Genomic DNA, 22,864 nt, shown 5'->3' on the forward strand with positions numbered 1-22,864 from the left:
AATTTCGAGGTGAAAACTTTCGGTTCCTGTAGGTACCTACTACCTCTACTAATCAATATACCTAATAATAATTGTCATTAATTTAATATTAAATATTAAATAACAATGCATACATATGATATGGCATATGTATTAAAAATGAATGGGGAAACTAATTTATTGATTATTAGGATAAGCCCAGTGGATAAGCCTCTTTGTTTGAAATTTCCATAAAAATTAAACTATCGCCATCTATTCATGTTTCTTTAAATTAAACCGTAATTGTGCGTCCAGTAAACTGTAATAGCTCGCTGTCACGTCCTCTCGTCTCACCTCTGCTTACGTCACTGTCTCACAGATGAGTCTCACGTCCGTCTACGTCTAATTCCAATGTAACCAACTTAATTCATTGAAATATTATATTTTATTTTCCTAAAAAATTGGTTAGTTTTTATAATCAAAAGAAAGAGAGCTCTTGTTCAACTTTCGCTGTGTTTGCTTAAATAGTCCTTTATTAACTATTTTTTAAGAAATCATAAAGTAAGCAAAAGGAATAAAAATCAATACATTCTGCATAGAACGTGTGAATAATGTGAAGTTGAAGTTTCGCAACACGCAACATTAAAGGAAAGAGAGAGGCAGAGGAGCAGACAGTCAAAAAGTCAATCAAAAAGCAGAAACAGAAACAACCACTACAATACTGTGTTCTAAAAATAATTGATGGGTGCGTACTAATACTGTGAATTATTTTTTTTTAATGTAAGTACACATATCCTTAAATATTCGTGTTTTTGGTTTCCACCATATTCAATCGATTGTTAAACGTCATTCATCCATGAATCAGTGCTTCTTGACAACTCCTAGAAACCTCTCGGATTTCGCCAAGAAAGAAAAATGTAGCTAAATACGATAATCTTCTATATTTGTATCAAATCCTCTTTTTGTGAAACCTTGAAAGTTTGCTGTGTAGATTTCGACTGTGCGCATAAAGGTATTACAAATATTAAATTTACTCTTCCTGTTAAGCTGTTTTTATTGACTTTTTGCGGTCTTTTAATTATATGTAGCTAATTTTCACTATTTCCGAAATATCTTGTCAATTCTGTAATCGCACTTTAAATATCAACACGAAAATAGTAACCACAAGTCAGAGAATATTGGTTGTTTTTTTTTATATCTATGATTCATATTCACTAACATAATGAATGACAGTACTTACTGCATTCTGTAGAAAATGTAAAATATATCACTTTTTTAATTTTAATACAATGTAAAAAAATTACATGCACAAATTGTTATGACAGTTACTTAATTATCTTTAATTTCAAGGATTAGAAGTAAAAGGCTCATTAGGTAGTTTATGTAGTACAGTTTTAAGACAATTTGTGACAATCCTGAGACCTATCAGAAATCACAGTGTCCATTAATATTAAATTATATTATTAACCCTTAAACGCCCAACCATATATTACGCAGGTTCCATGTATGCCCAAGGGTGGGTAAAAAATGTCCACCTTGAAAATAGCTAATGTATTTATTGAGAGTTGTTACAAATGTTAGAAATGGATTAAACTTAATAATGTAATGCTTAGTAAACACAGGATCTTCTAAAATATTAATATAAATGAAGTACAAAATGAACAAAATTAAAATACCAGTAAACGCCAGTAATTCAGATTTATCGATTTTCTCCACATTCTTCCTTTCATCCTCGTCATAATATGTAGATTTCTGAAGTGAAGACTTTTCTTAGATCCCTCTGCTAATTCAGCAATTTTTTACCTAGTCCTCGTCGAACGCACGGATTTTCTTGCCTTTGAACTTGTAGTGAAATATCTAGTTCTTTGAAAATCTTTCGTCAGGCGATAGTTGTACCTGTTGTACAGCTGGTTCCAAAAAAAACTGATACGACTCTTAAAGCGTATTTTGTAGAAAATTGAGCAGTGTGCTTTCTTCTTCTTCTTCTTTTTGTTTTTGGTCTCGCTGCAAGGCAATTACCAGCACGATTTATAGGCGATCTTGATGTAGTCTGACTCTAAGCCATATCAACATCGCTGACTATGTTCTTGTACTTGTAAAAAGAATTTGATGAGGTGTGATAAATATAATGAATATGAGTTTAATTATATTTAATTTATTATATTTTGAAGGATAAATACTTATTATTTACATAGTGTCACTGTCACTGCCAAATCTTAAAATTTGTCAGATAACTTCAACCCCCAAAAAATGGCTATTTGTTTGTTTATTTTATTATTTGTCTGTCATAATAAATATAATATAATGTCAGACCAATCATACACTGCTCAAAATGACCAAATCTTACTAAGAGTCGTATCAGTTTTGTTAGGAACCATCTGTACCTGTATTATTAAATCCCCAGATCAAGATACCTGTATTTAGAAGGGAGTTAAACAATATCTTCTACTAAAGGTATCTAAAGTTAAAATATTTCCAATTATTAATCAAAACTCCCTGTATAAGCCAACTATCCAGTTGTGAATTTATGAATAATTACGAGGATTTAATAGTTTAGAAAAACTGCTTAAACCTTTTTACTTCTGACCTTGTCATTTGCAACAACTTAAAGCTTACCTTTATGAATATTTTTTAAATATTTACACAGTAGTACATTTTAATAGTTCGTAAATCCTACCTGTTTGCTTTTGATGTGTCTCTTGATATTAATCGTATATGATTAGGTAAATTACACAGGCCAACGATGACAAAACTTTTTTGATAAGATTACCTCTATCTTGTGTATTTTAGTGTGCTGAGTACGAAAATCATATTAAAAATGCTGTATCACCTACCATTCTTTCACAATTTAACATTTAAAATTGCATAATTACCTTTGAAACCAAGATGACTACTAAGGAAAAAGAAACTTGTATTGCATTCAAATAAGTTGTAACCAAGTTTTTAGTTAATGTGAAAGACCCTAAATATGAGCCTATAGTAGTTAATTTTTAAGTAGATAAGTTTTTTAAGATACCTATTAGATCCACTTTTGTATAGAAAAAATCCACTTTTTGTATAACCATCTTGACTTTTTCCCTGAAAATCTGGGTAATGTCAGTGAAGAACAAGGCGAACGATTCCACTAGGGTACCATGGTAATGTAGAAACGAGACCAGGGACGTTGGAACACCAAGATGGTGGGTGTTTACTACTGTTGGTCACTTAATTGGGAACAACAGAGTGCCTCGCATAGGTGAAGAAGCTACTTCAAAAGTTTTACATAAACAAGAGAAAGAAAATACAAAAGCATTGACTCCTGAAATAGTTGTACAGACCTATACTACAAGATAAGAATTAGATCAAAGTTATAATTCCAATAATATATCATTTTAATGTATTTCGGTATTTTGTCTTTTTCAAATTATTATAATGTAGAATAAACCAGTGTCATATTGTGGGAAAACTATGGGTGATACATAAAATCTAATTTCAGATTCTTTTTTAGCGCCCAAAAATACATAAGATTCACATAAATTTGTAAGAAAAGTTTTATAAATATTTTTTTTGTTGGCCTGTGTTATTAACATTGATAAAGAGGAATTCTTACTATCTTCCAAATTGTACACTATGCTTATCATATTTAGCTAAGAAATTAAAAAGCTTGAGAAATTTTATTGTGAATGGAATCTTATTTTTAACTAGACCAATCATTACAGTATTTTTACCTAACTTATATAATGAATTAAGAAACTAACATAGCTATACCTATTGATTTACTTATTCCAGTGAATAGCTGTATCCCAACCTTATTTTATTTAGGACTGTGAAATGAAAATGAATCCTTAGTTTTCATTATAACCAAGCATAATTTTATATGAAAAAGAGCTCTATAGCAGCAAGGTAAAATGAAATGTGCTTATTTACCTAGTTCATTCTTGTATTAAGGTGCGTACTTACTATTTTGTGCATTTTCTCCAGAACGAATCAAATGAACTGAATGAGCCGAGCGCACACGAGTAAATGCCCAGGTTATTCAAAGTGTTCATTATATTCGCTGTGTTCTCATGTTCTGCTTATTTTATTGCAGTGTTCATCCTACCATGGTAGCAGAGAATCTGGTTATATCTCCCGTACCCACTAAATATCAATGAACAAATGCTCACTTTTGATCTTTCAACGGTTACTGACACTTCTCTGTAAATGACCAGCTTGTTCGGTTCCGCAGAATTTTGCTCGTGTACATGTACTGATTAGAGCAATTTGGTATGTCTAAGAAAAATGCTAAGTCAGTACGCACCTTTAGACTTATTTGTTTTTCCTAAATTCCAAGGATTTAAAATCATTTCTCAGTTATTTATTCTACATTCAAAAGACACTTACTTGGTGAGTGAGAATACATAGAAAATTCTGTTCAAAATATGACAGCTCCATTAAATGATTCCTCCCTCTGATAGTAAGTAATTCCACATATACCTACTGCTTGGTGAGAAATAGTTTTTTTTCGGAGGCTTTAACAGTACATATATTGATTTGATTTTATACTGACTCAAAACCGAGGGTGTACATCAACAAAGTCAGCTAAAACCTTGTCAAGTGCTGGTTGCAATACTGACCACAAACTGATGGTGGTATAATATAAAAAATAAGGGTACTAGAGAGAACAATCATAAAAAATTATCAATGATAAACAAAATGATAGATTTGAAAAATGATATAAAAGGGAACTTGGCGTTAGGTCATGGCATTCCACAATAGACACAGTAAATACAGTAGGCTAATTAGTAAGATGCCATAGACCTCAAAAATGTGTTTAATATGGCATCATTGCCTCTAATTCTTAAAAAGCTCGAGGAGAATGATACTCAAGATATACAATTCATTTTGTGACTTAATATCTTCGGAAGAGATGGATTACCCTTGAGTGTAGAGTAGACTACCAGGTATATGTGGGCTTGCTACAAGATACTGTGGTTGGACCCACCCTTTGGAACATCCCCTATAATAGCCTTCTTAGATTAATTGAAAAAGACTGTATGACTTGTACACACTTCTAAGTAGGTCAAACCAGCAATCAGGTGTATGTTCTCAAAAAAATTGATAGTGTGTAAAAAAAACACTATCAATTTTTTGAGAGCATACACCTGTTTGCCGGTTTGACCTTCTTAGATTAACCCTAGGTACAGGAGCCAAACAGATTGCTTTTGGAGAACAAGATGATAATCGCAGTGGAAGCTAATAAAAATGGGGCAATGAGCGTGGGGGGAACGGGGCACTTATTGCCTGAAGAAATGGCCTAGGGCTCAAGACCTAGAAATATCCCCTGAGAAAATTGTTACAAGAATATTTCAACGGGAGATGTTTATTTACATTACAAACTCCAGATTTACATCAGTGGATACTTTCATTTGGTATATACAGAAATGGACTTTCCAAGATAAGTCTATGTTGACAAAATAACAGTCAAAGGAGAACATCGCAATATGACATATACTCCAGTCTCTATTTTCAAATATGACCATAAATATGCAAGAACGATATGAACTGTATGTCCAGTATAATGGAGGGCCAAGACTTAAATGTTAATTGATTAATATTATTAAATATTATTTTCATTAAGAAAAGTTTAAAATCTAGTAGTACTTTAAATTATTGACCCATGGCATTGCAAATACTGTTTTTAATAATTAAATGATGTCACAGTAAATGTATATAGTATTAAATTAGCTACATTCTAAGAATTAATAAACACAAAAAATTTAATTGGTAGATAACATACCAGATATAAACATGAACATACAGACTGTATCAATAATTATATTAACACTACTATTTGGTGTTCTAAATATAAACTTTAAGATGTATGTATCTAAAAATCCATATGAACCATCTGATATAAATATGTCATGAATATTGTGATACCATTAAATAAAATCGCTGCTTGACCTCTTCTAAGATTGTTCTTAAACAACTACTATAAAGTAGTTTCCACAGATTGCCCTAAGAATTTTCGACGATGCCCCTTCTCACATAAATGTTAGTAACACAATTTGATGCTTTGAAATATTTCTATCTTTTTATTTCCAGACCCGTTTGTCCAAGCAACAAATGTATCTTCAGGCTGGTCGTGTGTTCAAGTGGTAATTCAAGCTTAACTATGGCTTGTTTTCATTGAGTAGGCTTCTTCTACCTTATTAAGTTCTCAAGTCATTTGCAAGATGTTGAGCATAGTCACTTTACTACAAACAATTTGTCTACTGAAATCATTTTTGAACCTCATATTTCTCTTGTTGAATACCAAAATAACTTGTGTGATAGTATGTTGGTATGTATATGAAGTCTATCCAAGATCGTTATATCCGACATAAAATTTGATCTGACATTTTCCTATCACTGATCTCTATATCGGTCAATATTTCTCTAAAGGTATTCATTGCTTCATTTTAACCATTCGAGAGGGAGTTTTAAGTCTCCAATAGTCTAATAGCTAGAGGCGAGAAATCATCGTCATAAGTAATATGGAGTTTGGCATGTGAAATGTGTCTATTGTATGTTGATAATTATGACCCCTTTCAGGCTGACACCTCAGTGGATACAGGGAGTAGCAATAAGGGATGAAAGTTAAAAGTTAACGCAGTCGTTAAAGGTTTTCACGTCCTATTTTGTTAAACCTCCATCGATTTACATGAAAATTGGTGAGTAGTTAGAGCATACCTCAAGAAATAAAACTGATATGGTGCCAACGTGCGCTTTTACCCTGGGGGTGGATGCCACCCCTTCTCAGAGGTGAAAACTATTTTATTAAAAATAACCCCACTAACCGATAGAGGGACAAATTTTAAGCAAAATTTATTACATCTAATTATTAAAATAAATCAATACTTTTTGAGTTATTAAAGATCAAAAATTTGAATTTTTCGTGAAATAAATGCTTGATGTAAAGCGGTTTTTCGTAAATAATTCAAAAACTGTAAGTTTTATCAAAATAGTTATGATTACCAAAATTGAAGATAATAAAAAATAAAAGAGATTTGTTATTCGAAAAACCTTTGAGAATTAATAAAAAGTGAGTTATAGGTGATGGAATATATATTTTTTTTCGGCTAGTACCCAAATCTATCTATTCAAGCTCAAATAACGGGAAAACGGTGCATTTTATAAAATATATTTACTGAACACTTGTCAAAGTACTTAGAAATATGTATCAAATGAGCTCCCGGAAAAGTTGATACCATTAAACATTATGCTACAAACATTTTTCAAAGTTTAGGCTCCAAAAATTTGGAGCTTAATTATTATATTATTTATATAAGATTTTAAAATTGTTTTAAGACATTTATATAAAATATAGCAAAAATGTATTTGAATATTATGTCAAATGTGCCCATTATTGGACACCCTCAGTTTCTGTACATATTTAGTTTATACAGGGGCTGTTCTAGACCACAAAAAATTGGGGGGCAAGGGAACACAACCGGTGAATAAACAAGATAACGTGCCTTTTTAACGAAAATTATAGTACAAAAGTACTGTAAAAACTGAAGGGGGGGCAGCTGCCCCCCTGTCCCTGGCTAGAACCGCCACTAAGTTTATATCGATAGAAAAAATTCAATTAAATATCGAAATAATATAAAAATAATATTTTAGTAACATAAATTTAATTAATAATAATATGTTCTTTTTACCATTCGTAACTTCACGCATGTGCTCTTAAATTGACGCTATTGTATAGGTACTTGCTACTGTCATTTCGGAGTCGGCGTTTGTATTGAATATATTATACCTATACTAAAAAAATATAACTGTTTTTAACATGGCAACAGAATATACTTGCGTGCTTAAAATAAATTGTACAATTGATACAGATACTGCTGTGAAATTATTTAGTGAAAATTTCATATTACAGTAGAGTCTCGGTTATCCGCCATAAACGGGCCGACGGAAGGGCGGATAAGCAAAAATGGCGGATAATAGGGAGCGTTAAATGAAACACAAGTTTAGGCCTTGATGATTTCCAGTCTCCGATAGGAGTGGCACAAGAAGAAGAAGAAGATAATCAGTTTAATTTTGACGGACATTGGATAGAGTGATTTAGGATGAACGAAAAAAACTAGCGATTTTCATCTGCCTTGCCGATGTATCTCGTTTTGTTGCTGCCAATACTCGCCATATTGTAGCATCATAATATCGACAGCTCTGGCTTCTTGTTGCTCGGCGTATCTTATCTCATCTTAAAAAATTTTTACTCATTCTTTAATATTTTCAAAGTTATATAAATAAAAAAAAATTTGCTTAAATGGTGCGGCGGATAACCGAAGGGCGGATAACCGAGACTCTACTGTATTTCAAGAATATATTACTTCATATAAACTGTAAAAGAATTAAAATATCAAATAAATAAATATTACTTATTAATTTTAATGTAAGTAATGTTAAATGGCAGGTTACAAATTTTTGGTGCTGTCTATCCAATGCTTTATGTATTATGTATATTATATTGTATAATATACAGTGTGTCTACTTAAGTTGGACACATATATTACGGGACACTTTTTTATTTTTAATTTTACGAAATAAAGTTATAATTCATAAAAAGTTCTGCATCGTCTAAAACCTACGATTCAATCATCAGATAGCAAATTTTATCTATATTATAGGAGGTATTTTAAAAAATATGAATTTCGCGCAAGATTAAAGTACCTTTTTTTCACACTCTTGTAAATTATTGTTACTACGAAAAATTGTTTGGAATTAAAAACTGTGTTCTAATATATGCAATAGTTGTTATTATTATAATTAAATAATTAATAATTATTATAATAATGTAACTATTATCTACATTCTTCCAATAAAAAGAAAATATTTAATTTTTTTCTCAAATTAGAGATACTTACCAATCATCATTTTCATTTATAACTCTTTTATTATTAATTTTACGAACCAAAATTATTCTTCATAAAAAGATCTGCACGGTCTAAAATCCAAGATGCAATCATAAACATAAGATTATATAAAATTGTATCGATTTTAGTCGATGTGTAAAAAATATGAATTTCGCTCAAGAAATTCGCTCAGTAAAGTGCCTTTATAGCTCACAATATTTAAATAGTAGGATATAATTGCACATTAAACATAATTTTTAATTCTAAACAACTTTTCATAATAGCAATTTTCCATATTAGGAATTTAAATACAAAAAACAAATTTTTCGTTATATTAAATGCTCGCATTTTTAACTTGGTATATTTAAATTGTAATAAAACGAACTTGATAATAAATTATAATCCTAACTTCATTCCCGAAATTCCTTTAAAAATTATTCTGTTAACTAATTTCAAAATAAATATATAAATAGCGTATGTTTTAATTTTCACTTTTTCCTAAAAACTCGAAAGGGTTCTCTTATTTTCATTATCACTTGCTTAGCTTTGATGTTATAAACTTCATCTGGAGCTCACTTGATAGGTATTCTTGAGTACTTTGACAAGTGTTCAGTAAATATATTTTTTCTACAACCACTACTCAAAGTGCACTTTTCTGCACGGTTTTATGTTAGCAAACTTGATATTTTCTCACAGTATAAGATATTTGACATTAGTGTGCAGAAAAGTGACGTTTCTGTGCCGCAAAGTGACGTTTCTGTGCCGCAAAGTTCTTTTCTGCACAGTTGACTACCTCATTCTGAGTAACGTTATATTCTGTTTACATCCGTGGACTACCGCATTCTGAGTAACGTTATATTCTGTTTACATCCGTGGTTAAACTTTAGACAAATATATAACCTATAAGACAATTATTATATTTAACTATAGCATAGAAACTAAATTATGGATGTTACAACTGTTTTATTTTACAATTTTATTCTTATTAAACATTTTATAATTATCAAATAACCAATAAGGATTTAGCAACCTGTGCAAGAGACGTCGAATGAAGTAGGTTTTGTGTATATCCGTGACTGCATAAATATGATGTCAATAATGTGTAATAATTGTTTAAATTTAAACAAATTAAGGCAGTGCATTAATTTTTTAACTGATTTCTGTGCAATTTATTTAGGTATAAGGAATTTAAATTGATTAGTAGGTATTAATTAAATACAGTTTAAAATTTATCACATAGGTAGGTACTATTATAATTAATCGTCGTTTGGAAATTGTGATTTTTATTTTTAGGAAAAACTGTGCTTGTAGAAAAAGTATAGTGTGAAACACGTGCAGAAAGGTAATTTCTCACTCGTTTGAATTGCGGCACTCGCTTGCGCTCGTACCGCAACTTTTCAAACTCGTGAGAAATTAGTACCTTTCTGCACTTGTTGCACAATATACTATTATAAAATGCACCGTTTTCCCGTTATTTGAGCTTGAATACTTAGATTTGGGTACTAGCCGAAAAAAATATACATTCCATCACCTATAACTCACTTTTTTAATAATTCTCTTCTCAAAGGTTTCTCGGATAATAAATCTCTTTTATTTTTTATTATCTTCAATTTTGGTAATCATAACTATTTTGATAAAACTTACAGTTTTTGAATTATTCACGAAAAACCGCTTTACATCATGCATTTATTTCACGAAAAATTCAAATCTTTGATCTTTAATAACTCAAAAAGTATTGATTTATTTTAATAATTAGAAGTAACAAATTTTGCTTAAAATTTGTCCCTCTATCGATTAGTGGGGTTATTTTTAATAAAATAGTTTTCACCCCCGAGAAGGGGTGGCATCCACCCCCAGGGTAAAAGCGCACGTTGGCACCATATCAGTTTTGTTTCTTGAGTTATGCTCTAACTACTCACCAATTTTCATGCAAATCGATGAAGATCTAACAAAAAAGACGGTGAAAACATTTAATGACTGCACCAACTTTCCCTTTTCATCCCTTATTGCTACTTCCTGTATCCACTGAGGTGTCAGCCTGAAAGGGGTCATAGTTATCAATATACAATAGACACATTTCACATGCCAAACTCCATATTACTTATGACGATGATTTCTCGCCTCTAGCTCTCCGTCTACAAGTGGATACTATGTTTCTTCTTACAATAATAGGAATAGTTCCAGTATCTAGGATGATAGGGGAGCCCAAGCGGGCATTTTTGCAGTTACTCGAGCGTGTCAGATTATCACATGGGGAGAAACCTTGTACCCTGTAAATGTAGCCCTACCATATATTGGATCTTAACACAGGGGAGTTCGTTAAGGGTGGTCCAAAAAAAAATCTATCCTTAGAAAAACTCGAAATCGTCGGATTAAAATAAGCTAAGTTAAGTAAATACATGCAGAACAGTGTATATTTCAAAAATCTGACGGTTTGAGCGGGTGTAAGGAAATGGGTGAGTCACAAAGTTTCATAAGAAAAAAGTGAATATTTCGAGAAATAAACGTGAGATCGAAAAACTACAAAATACGAGTTCAAAATGTTTCAAAAATCTATCGAATGATACCGAACACGACCCCCCACGGAGAGGGATGTCGGGTAAATTTTAAATAGAAACCACGCGATATTTTGCGAAATGAACATCAGATAGAAAAACTACAAAAACAAAATACATGTATTCAGTATTTTTGAAAAATCTATTGAATGACACCAAAAACGAGCCCACACGAAGGTAGGGTGGGGGTTACTTTAAAATCTTAAATAGAAGCCCCCATTTTTTATTGCAGATTTGGATTCCTTACGTAAAAATAAGTAACTTTTGTTCGAAACATTTTTCGAATTATGGATAGATGGTGCTATAATCGGAAAAAGTGATTGTTGGAAATGGAAAACTAAATTAAAAAATGGAAAGTCCGCACTTAAATGGAAAACTTTACTTAACTTTTTTTGGTTTTAGGACCTAATCTTCACAATCCAATAGGTCCCCATAACGCTCGAGTAACTGCAAATTTAGCATATTTTCCTCCCCTACCTATATTGGGTAGTTATTTCTGTTAATTCGTTTTCCTAATACGATACTGTTTCCTCCAGCATACAGCCGGTCAGTTGAATAGGTAGGGCGTCAGAGATATGTCATGTTCTACTCCCGAAGTAGGCTCAAATATTTTCGTTTTTTCTGAATCTTTGTTGATAATCATAAATTGTAACTTCAGTAAGAGAAAAGTTACATTATTAAAGGTTACTATTGAGTAAGAACTTAATTAGATATGACCATAAAAGGACAAGTTGCATTTTATTATGACACTTAACTGTCCTGAACAAAATTTGTATATGAATATATATGTACATACCAGTTAATCACATACCAATGGGATGAAGGTTATTGCCAAACTGTAAAAGTTTTTAAATGTTTGGTATTAAGTATTATTTTGACATCTCAGAACACCATTTATATTATATTTTTGATTGTCGTAAAAAATAGTGAATGAAGTATGTAGACTTTATTTTAACAAATTATAACACATCTAGGTACCCTTACGCATATTTGTTAAGTGCGTATTTTTAATATTTTTACAGAAATTCTTTAAAATTATTGATAGATTTATAGTTATTAGTGGTAATATAACAAATATTGCTTGGTGATTTAAAAAAATTATAGCTAGTGCTACAACTATTTTATTTGACTTATGTAGGAGATAAACAATTGTATAGATTAAATACTTTTACAAATTTGTCATTCCCATACCCAGTTACTTACTGTCATTATGTAAGCATATCTTCATAGATATTTATATATCCCTTTTACAGGAAAATGGGAAAAGTGATAAAAAAATATTTTAGATGATTTTTATTTAAATTTGCATAAATCGTTCAATCTGAATATAGCTTTAGAATTATTATGTACTAACAAGATGATATCGGTGATTGATAAACTATTGAATAGGTAGAATAATTACAATACTAACAATCGTTTATGGTTGTAGAGCTTAGTTTCTAGATTTCCTTCAAGCATAAACATCATTTTCTTTTTTGTTACAAATTTATGGAGGGAAAATTAGTTACATGAGTTGTATAAAACTTGTCACTTAAATACAATTATTACAGATGTTCATCTGTCTGTTGATTTACGTAGAAAATTGAAATGTTCATTTAAATTTATAATTCACTATTATCAATGATTTACATAATAACATATAATATGTTCATGTAAATTATCATAAAAGATTAGGTATAATCTTTTAGCTTCTTGGTCTAAATTTTTCAGTGATCTATATACCAGCGGTCAGTGAACTTAGATTATTTTTCCTATCCTTTTCCAAGATGCATATGCATATTCTATAAAAGCAAGAAAATATGTGGGGACAAAATTGTTTTGGGAGAGGGGGAAATTATTTTATAAAAAATAATCTCATGAATAGATAGAGGGACAACTTCTAAGCAAAATTTGTTACATAAAGTTATTAAAATAAATCAATACTTTTTGAGTTATTAAAGATCAAAGTTTTTTTCGTGAAAAAATGCATGTTAAAGTGGTTTTTCATAAATAACTCAAAAATTATAAGTTTTTACAAAAAAAAGTTATTACGAAGATTGAAGCTAATAAAAAATCAAATAAATGCCTTACTTGAAAAATCTTTTAATATTAATTCAAAGTGAGTTCTAGGTAATGGTTTTTACATGAACCTGATATAAAAATTAACAGTTATTCTAAAAAAAAACAATAACACTTTTTTAGAAAAATTTTTGGAGCATAAATTTTAATGCTACCATTTGATAGAAATTTCTGAGTACTTTGACAAGTGTTTACTCAGTAAGTATAAAAAATACATATATATTATGTTATAAAATGCATCGTTTTCCCGTTATTTAAGTTTGATTTGAATACTCGTCGAAAAAAAAATACATTCAATTAATTACCCCTATCTCACTTTGAATTATTATTAATAGGTTTTTCAAGTAAGGAATTTATTCGATTTTTTATCTTCAATTTTGGCAAGGATAACTTTTTTGTAAAAACTTATAGTTTTTGATTTATTTATGAAAAACCGCTTTAAAATACGCATTTTTTTTTTTCATGAAAAAATAAAAACTTTGATCTTATAACTCAAAAAGTATTGATTTATTTTAATAACTTTAAATAACAAATTTTGCTTAGAATTTATCCCTCTATCGATTTTTGTAGCTATTTTTAATAAAATAATTTTCACCCCCCGAGAAGGGGTGGCATCCACCCCCAGGGTAAAAGCGCAAGTTGGCACCATGCTATTTTTGTTCCTTGAAGTATCCTCTAACCTCGGTTTTCATGCAAATCGATGGAGGTTTAACGAAATCGAAGGTAATAGCTCATATCCACCTTTAGTGACTGCACTATTATGGGAAACTTGGCTTGGCATACGCCATGTTCGGTATAAATTCAAAAATCGCATTCTTGCTTTTATTTTTTGTTATTTTTTATTGAGATATTAAATTTTATTGATAAAAATTTCCAGGAAATGAACTTGTCCTTTACAATGTCCTTGTTCAATTTATCATTAAATTGTTCGTGATTTTTAATTTTTCTCAAATTACTATTTTGTGGCTACTTAACGAATTATTTATAGATGAGTTACGTTATTAAGAGGTAATTTGCTTTTTATTATTACGTGGATAACAATATTTTTATATAATATGTTTGATTGTATTTAATATCATGTTTAGAAAATAATAATATAAAGAAAACACGTTCGAAGATTGTTAAATAAAAACATGTCTAACAAAGAAGGAGGTCTAACAAGGTTTTTCTTTTGTGGTAACTTGAACCACCTATGTGCGAGAGGATCTTAATCATTGTCCACATTCTAGTACCTGCTTTTTAAACTACTTTATTTAAAGGACACTGTGTTCTATGAATATTAGTCCTTCTTTTTAATATATGCCCACGGTTATGGTTAGATAGATCGGAGCAGGTCCATTGGATCACCCCTATTTTACGGATTAGGCCCATAAGGACCTGGTCTCCGAAATTTCTGGGGTCCAGGGTGCTTCTGTCGTTCCGAACGTCTAATAATTTAGTAACCTTGTAGCCTCACGTCTCTTTAGGGGTAACTCCCTCATTTGGCTCGGTTGCATAAAGGACGAACCCGGGATCTGCCGCCTCTGATAGGTCAGTGCCGGACACTTCCAGAGGACCTCTGAGGAGGTTTTCTCCTCGTCATCACATAGACGGCACCATGGGCCATCCGCCAATCCAAAAAGAAGTGGTGCCGTTTGAATCTACAGTGGGCGGTAAGCATGCTCACCACCAGAGAGCATCTTCTACGGTCTACAAGGAGAAATTGAGCTGCAAGACTTTTGGATGGCCCCACTATGTGGAGCCTGGCACGTCTTATACTTCCACAACTGGCCCAGGAGTCCTGGAACCTCCGCAAAAGAAGCTCCTTGAGACTACCTCGACCAGTATTGAAGAGAACTCTATTACAGGTTCGAGTCCCACAGGCAGAGTGGATGATCCTCGTCTTGCCAGGGTCCGTTTATCTCTAAAGCTAAGTGTCCACTTAAGACAAAATAGCCTTGACAGCAGTTTCGAGACTGCACTCACAAATGTATATGGGTCTGAGAGAACTCTCAAAGATAAGTTGTGACTTGTCGCCGAGACTGCGCTTGTCACAAGTGGACATGCTTATATAATATTTAGATATAGTTAAATCATTATTTCTCATAGTGGATCAATTCAATTTTTTATCAACAATTGCTAGAAACATTGCTTATACGACTCATGTAACTGAAGTAATATTTTTGTTACAGATATAAGAAAGTATTAAAAAGCTATAGTATTACTTAAAGCGACAATAGTGCTTCATAAATAATCTTAAGAATTTGATAGTTTAGCTTGGATTTGTACATTTGAATTTTTGGTAATGGTACAACCGGCCAATCGTGGATGTTTAATCAAGAGAGGTTTTTGAAACATGTCTAAAACCATCAATGCGTATAGGATGTAAGTTGATTTTATTTTTACGCTTTGTTATATTTTGTGTGTACTTTTAAATGCAAGGATTGAACGCACCGTAATTAGATATAGCATAAAGGCGGCTCCACACGTTGACCTAACGCTGGCTCCAATACTGAATCGTCAAAATTATATTTAGACGAAGCAGCGAAGCACTAATAAGCCCAAAACCTAGGAATTTTGTGCAGTAAGATGAATCGTCATGCAACTTTTTGAATTCGATTAGAGAGAATGTCAGGCAACTTTGTGAACTAAATTCATCTAGGGCAAAAATTTTTGTGCATAAGAAAATGCATTTTAAAAGTGCATCCCGAAGAGGTGAAAATGAAAAATTTAGAACTCGGGAAATATTGATGGAAATGAGTTGAATTTTTATACTCGGGGCTTTTGGGGATCGCTGAGCACGAATTTCATATCGGCGATGGTCTCCAAGGTACCTGGTGCCCACGGTGGAACTCGTCGCCTAGAGTTTTATGTTATAATCATTAAAAATCAGTCAATATCCATTACTTGGGGGGTTTTTGGGTCGCCGTGACCAGGGTGGAACTCGTCGCCTGGAGTTTTATGTTATAATCATTCAAAATCAGTCAATAACCATTACTCTGAGGGTTTTGGGGGTCGCTGAACAAGAATTTCATGTGGTCGATGGTCTTTAAGGTACCTGGTGCCCAGGGTGGAGCTCGTCGTCTGGATGTTATGTTATAATTATTCCAAATCATTTAAAACCACTACGCGGGGTGTTTTGGGGGTCGCTGAGCACGAATTTCATGACGGCGATGGTCTCCTGTTCACCTGGTGCCCAGAGTGGAACTCGTCGCCTGGAGTTTTATGTTATAATCATTCAAAAAATCAGTCAATAACCATTATTCTGAGGATTTTGGGGTCGCTGAACAAGAATTTCATGTGTTCGATGGTCTCCAAGGTACCTGGTGCCCAGGGTGGAACTCGTCGTCTGGAGTTTTATGTTATAATTATTACAACATTTAAAGCCATTACGCGGAGGGTTTTGGGGGTCGCTGAGCACGAATTTCATGACAGCGATAGTCTCCAGGGCACCATGTTCCTCGGAGACCATCGCCGTCATGAAATTCGTGCTTAGCAACCCCCAAAACCCCCGAGTAATGGATATTAACTGATTTTGAACGATTATAACATAAAACTCCAGACGAGTTCCATCCTGGGCACCATGTACCTTGGGGACCATCGCCGACATGAAATTCATGCTCAGCGACCCCTAAAACCTTCAGAGTAATAGTTATTGACTGATTTTGAATGATTATAACATAACACTCAAGACGACAAATTCCACCCTGGGCTCCAGGTACCTTGAAGACCATCGCCAATATGAAATTGGTGCTCAGCGACCCCCAAAACTCCCCAAGTAATGGTTTCAAATGATTTGTAATAATTATAACATAAAACTCCAGACGACGAGATCCAGCCTGGGCTCCAGGTACCTTGAAGACCATCGCCAACATGAAATTGGTGCTCAGCGACTCCTAAAACCTTCATAGTAATGGTTATTGACTGAGTTTGTATGATTATATCGTAAAACTCCAGGCGACGTATTCCACCCTAAGCACCAGGTATCTTGGAGACCATCACCGTCATGAAATTCATTCAGTGACCCCTAAAACTCCCCGAGTAATGGTTTAAATGATTTGTAACAATTATAACATAAAACTCCAGACGACGAGTTCCACCCTGGGCACCAGGTACCTTGGAGACCATCGAACACATGAATTTCTTGTTCAGCGACCCCAAAATCCTCAGGGTAATGGTTATTGACTGATTTTGAATGATTATAACATAAAACTCCAGGCGACGAGTTCCACTCTGGGCCCCTGGTACCCAGGAGACTATCGCCGTCATGAAATCCGTGCTCAGCGACCCACAAAACCCCCCGCTCAATGGTTTTAAATGATTTGGAATAATTATAACATAATACTCCAGACGACGAGCTCCACCCTGGCACCAGGTACCTTGGAGACCATCGACCACATGAAATTCTTGTTCAGCTACCCCAAAACCCTCAGAGTAATGGTTATTGACTGATTTTGAATGATTATAACATAAAACTCCAGGCGACGAGTTCCACCCTGGTCACCAGGTATCTTGGAGACCATCGCCAACATTAAATTCGTGGCCGGCGACCCCCAAAAACCCCCCGAGTAATGGATATTGACTGATTTTTAATGATTATAACATAAAACTCTAGGCGACGAGTTCCACCGTGGGCACCAGGTACCTTGGAGACCATCGCCGATATGAAATTCGTGCTCAGCGATCCCCAAAACCCCAGATTATAAAAATTCAACTCATTTCCATCAATATTTCCCGAGTTCTAAATTTTTCATTTTCACCTCTTCGGGATGCACTTTTAAAATGCATTTTCTTATGCACAAAAATTTTTGCCCTAGATGAATTTAGTTCACAAAGTTGCCTGACACTCTCTCTAATCGAATGCAAAAAGTTGCATGACGATTCATCTTACTGCACAAAATTCCTAGGTTTAATGCTTCGTTGCTTCGTTTAATTGTCCTAACACACCAGCCAATATTGTAGACCAGCCTATCTGTGAAAAAATCGTAAGATATCTGAAGGTTATAAAAGGTGTATGAGAGATAGATGATGACCAAATCCGTGAAGACATATAGCTGATTTTACTTGTTTTTTTTTAATAATCTTAAAAAGTGAGAACAATATGTTTTGCCTATTAAACGTTTCTTATACATTTTAGAAAAAAAACAGTCAAGATAAAAGTTGTAGATAATACAAAGTTCTTTAATTTTGTGAGTTTTGAAATTAAAATACATACACTATTGACCGATAAAATACATAATTGCTTATAAAAGCCCTTATTTTTGAATTATTTTGTAAATGGTAATAACTTTGTTTTTTGCTCAATGACATGTAGACAAGCCGAAAACGGCGGATTCGTTGGAAAAATATTCCCATGAGAATTTTTTGCATAATCACATTCGTGAGACACCACAGAATAAGGTTCAAGAAGTCGCCCACGCGAAAGGTGACCCAAATTTTTTTTAACAATTTTTTAATCAAATTGTAAAAAATCAATATTTTAGGTACGGACAAATTTTTTTAGATTTTTTGGACCATTCTGGACAAAAAAGGTCTCTTGTAATTTTTTTCTAAAGTTGATCGTTTTCGAGTTACATATAAGCAATTTAAAATTTGAAAAACGCGAATATGGCCATTTTTAAGACTTAATAAGTCGGTTAAAAATTATTATTATGAAAGTCATAAAGTGACTAAATCAAAGTTTAAAGCCCCCCTACATGATCCTGAAGAAATTTGTGTCATTAGTTTATTACTAAGCTGTTATTTTTAATTATAAACAATGAGCGGTAAGATCGTATTGACGCGGCTGTAAATGTGAGTGCGAGTAAGATGCACCATTGACTGCCGGAATGGGATCTCTCTCGCACTCACCATTGACGGCGGCCGCCTAATACGTGCATGGCGCTCATTATTATTACTTAAAAATAATAGCTTAGTAATAAAATAATGACACAATTTTCTTCAGGATCTTGTAGGAGGGCTTTAAACTTTGATTTAGTCACTTTCCGACTTTCATAATAACTTAGCCGAGTTGTTAAGCCTTGAAAATCGCCATTTTTCGTTTTTTTTTTCAATTTTAAATTGCTTATAACTCGAAAACGGTCAACTTTAGGGAAAAATTATAACAGACCTTTTCTGTCCAGAATGGTCCAAAAAATCTAAAAAAAAAAATGTCTTCTTCTTTTTGTATAGACATGACTCTGTTTTTTCAATGTTCCTCTAGTACCTAAGTTGTCGTTCCACCGTTTTCGTGGTCTTCGTCTCTCGCTGTCCTTACTACCCTATTTGTTGTCATTCGGCTTATGTGGTCATTCCATTCTATTCTTCTGTTTCTTACCCAGTTATTAATGTTATCCACCTTGCATCTCCGTCGTATATCTGTACGTCTAGCTCCGTCCCATAGAGCCTTACCATCGATTTTTCGAAGGGTTTTCATCTCCGCTGTTTCGAGCAATATTTTTGTCCTCTCTGTGTCGGGTCGTGTTTCTGCCGCGTATGTCATTATTGGTCTGATGACTGTTTTGTAAATTCTGTCTTTCATTTCTTTTCCGATATTTTTATTTCTCCATTTTGTGTCATTCAGACAACCTGCGGTTCTGTTTGGTCTATTCACTTAATCTTCCACTTCTGTTTCGAGCCTTCCGTAGTTAGATAGTGTGATGCCTAGGTATTTAAACCCCGTCACTTGTTCTATTGGGCCAAAAATATTGATTTTTGCAATTTGAATAAAAAAATGTTAAAAAAAATTTGGACCACTTTTCACGTGGGCGACTTCTTGAACCTTATTCTGGGATGTCTCGCGAATGTGATTATGCAAAAAAATCGCATGGGAATATTTTTTCCAACAAAACCCGCCGTTTTCGCCTTGTGTAATGTAATGTAACTACTCAAAATTGTGGCAGTTAATGAGTTTTAAAGTGTAGTAAATTTCAAACGGATCGACCAAATAGTTTAAAATAACCAAAAGTTGTTAAATTTCTTTATCCCCCAGAGCGATTATTTAAATAACTGTACTTGCAAAAAAGTGACTGCTTATTTTTTGGCTTATTAACATTTTTAATAACTTTGACTTTTTATGCCACATGCTTTTAACTAGGTTCGATGAAAAGCTGGTGAAAAAGACACTTTCCCAAAGAAAACAGGACCTATGACCAATGGGAAGCAAGATAACATTTTTTCTTAAAATCATATTTCCAAGGTGATACAGTAGCGATCAACAGGTAGCCAACACGCGTTCCAAGATTGCGGCTATAATTTTGAATATTTTTTCGAGATATTTGGCACACGTATTCGTAATATAATAAAGAATGGCGGTACAGAGCCCAATTTGAAAAATATATTAATATGTGGAAATTACTCTGTAATTAAATACAATATTAAAAAAACGAGCCTGTACCGCCATTAAGAAGAACAAAAAAATACACTTTCTTCAAATAAACTTTTTTATCCGATGCCTAGATTTTGTGTCATTTTGGAACTACTAAATTTTTTTATTTCATTAGTAGTTCCAAAATGACACAAAATCTAGGCATCGGATAAAAAAGTTTATTTGAAGAAAGTGTATTTTTTTGTTCTTCTTAATGGCGGTACAGGCTCGTTTTTTTAATATTGTATTTAATTACAGAGTAATTTCCACATATTAATATATTTTTCAAATTGGGCTTTGTACCGCCATTCTCTATTATATTACGAGTACGTGTGCCAAATATCTGGAATAAATATTCAAAATTACAGCTGCAATCTTGGAACGCGTTTTCGCTACCTGTTGATCGCTACTGTTTCCTCTTAAGTAGGTATATTTCTTCACCAGCTCTTCATTGAGCCGACTTACAAGCGTGTGACAAATAAGTATGAGCTAAACGTCAGGTATTTTTCAAACTACTGTTTTTTAATAACAAAGGGTCTAGCGTGCCAAGAATTGTATATTCACCATTGGCGCGCATACAGGTAATGGTCTGATTTTTTTTTAAGAAAAAGAATAGTACGCCACCGAGATATTTCGAATTAAGAATCCTTTTTTAATTTTTTCGTTCAATTTGTGACAAAATATCTATCTTCCCTTTTTTTCATAGGACGCGCTGTTTTCATACAAGTATAAAACATCTTAACGCTTACAAAGTATTATAGGAAGTTATGTCGAATAGTTTATAAACGTTAAGATTTTAATAAGTTTTATTTTTTCATAAAAACGGACCGTCGTATGAAAAAAAGTGAAGATAGTTTTTCTGTTACAAATTGAACGAGGAATTCAAAAATAATTTCTAATTTAATATATATAAATAGCGTACTATTTTTTCTTAAAAAAAATTGAGGCCATTACCCGTATGCGCGGTAAAATAATTTCTAATTTGATATATATAAATAGGGTACTATTTTTTCTTAAAAAAAATTGAGGCCATTACCCGTATGCGCGCCAATGGTGAATATAAAATTCTTAGCTGTACGTCAAAAAATGCACAATAACTACAACTACCCCTTAAAATACACCAAATTTCATTTGCATACCTCAACCGGTTTTAGATCAATAAATAAATCGTCAGTTTGTAAGAAAAATTTCAATACCTCGTATCTCGGAAACGAAGCATTTGCGAATGTACGTTTATAAAGTAAACTGTAATTTTTTTATGTAGAAATGCCCCTTAAAGTTTGTCACACCTATTTGGAAAAACGAAGTTTCTACGATGATTAGAACCGAAGATATCGTCAAAAAAGGGAAAATACGTTTTGAGATTTTTTTGAGGTTATGTTCAAGTCTAGGGGTCTAAAAAATTTTATGATCATTTTTGGGTTGTATGTATTTAAAGAAAAATAATGCGGAAAATGATTTTAAAATTTAAACAGAGTCAAAACGGTTAAAGAAAATACCGATTTCGTTATTTTGACCATGATGCCCACCCTATAAAAATTGAAAACAAAATCATGTGTTGCATGTCATTATGCAAAAAAAAAGTTATCAACATTTATAAATAATAATAATATTGCAATAATAAGGCTTTTTCGCAATTATCTCGGTCAATTGTTTATGTATTTTGATTTGAAAACTCTCAAAATTAAAGAATTATAGGCAAACAATATTTTTTAATTTTTACGATTGTTTAATAAAAAAAAACAAAGCCAAATCAGCTGTAGGTACGTCTTCACGGATTTTTCGTCAGCTACCCTCCATATACCTTTTAGAACCTTTAAATACCTATATAAGATTTTTTCAGCTTTTTTCTTCCTTGACTGTGGTATTGGCAGTTGACCGGTTTGTATGTGTTTCTTAAAAAAAACTACGTGCCAATACTAACTTTTTTTTCCAATGTTTGGAATCAAAAAACAATCACCAGCTAAAGTTAGTGACAACAACGGGGCCAACTTGTGGGGTCAGTGTAACTGGGACCAAGTTTTAAATGTTTTAATATTTTTGTCCTCTGTTATTACCACCAAAACCTGAATAAATGATGAAATGAATGATGTGCTTGAAGGTATTAT

The 22,864-nt window shown here is 32.8% G+C and overlaps 1 protein-coding gene across 6 annotated transcripts in view; it reads left to right on the forward strand.

Annotated features, from left to right (window-relative positions):
• Nucleotides 1-376: 376 nt before the first annotated feature.
• LOC114329938 (kinesin light chain) overlaps nt 377-22,864 on the forward strand; it is a 135,422-nt gene continuing 112,934 nt past the window's right edge. Inside the window, exons 1-2 of one of the 6 annotated variants that reach the window (XM_028279221.2) lie at nt 377-738; nt 15,604-15,796. In XM_028279221.2, coding sequence (XP_028135022.1) covers nt 15,768-15,796 — 29 coding nt within the window. In that variant the 5' untranslated portion in view covers nt 377-738; nt 15,604-15,767. Of the gene's footprint in view, nt 739-828; nt 971-15,603; nt 15,797-22,864 lie in introns of those variants that run through there. The other 5 variants (XM_028279222.2, XM_028279223.2, XM_050648152.1 and 2 more) reach the window with 5 other exon arrangements.

This window comes from Diabrotica virgifera, chromosome 4 (assembly GCF_917563875.1).
Source record: "Diabrotica virgifera virgifera chromosome 4, PGI_DIABVI_V3a".
In the NCBI taxonomy this organism is placed as follows: domain Eukaryota; kingdom Metazoa; phylum Arthropoda; class Insecta; order Coleoptera; family Chrysomelidae; genus Diabrotica; species Diabrotica virgifera.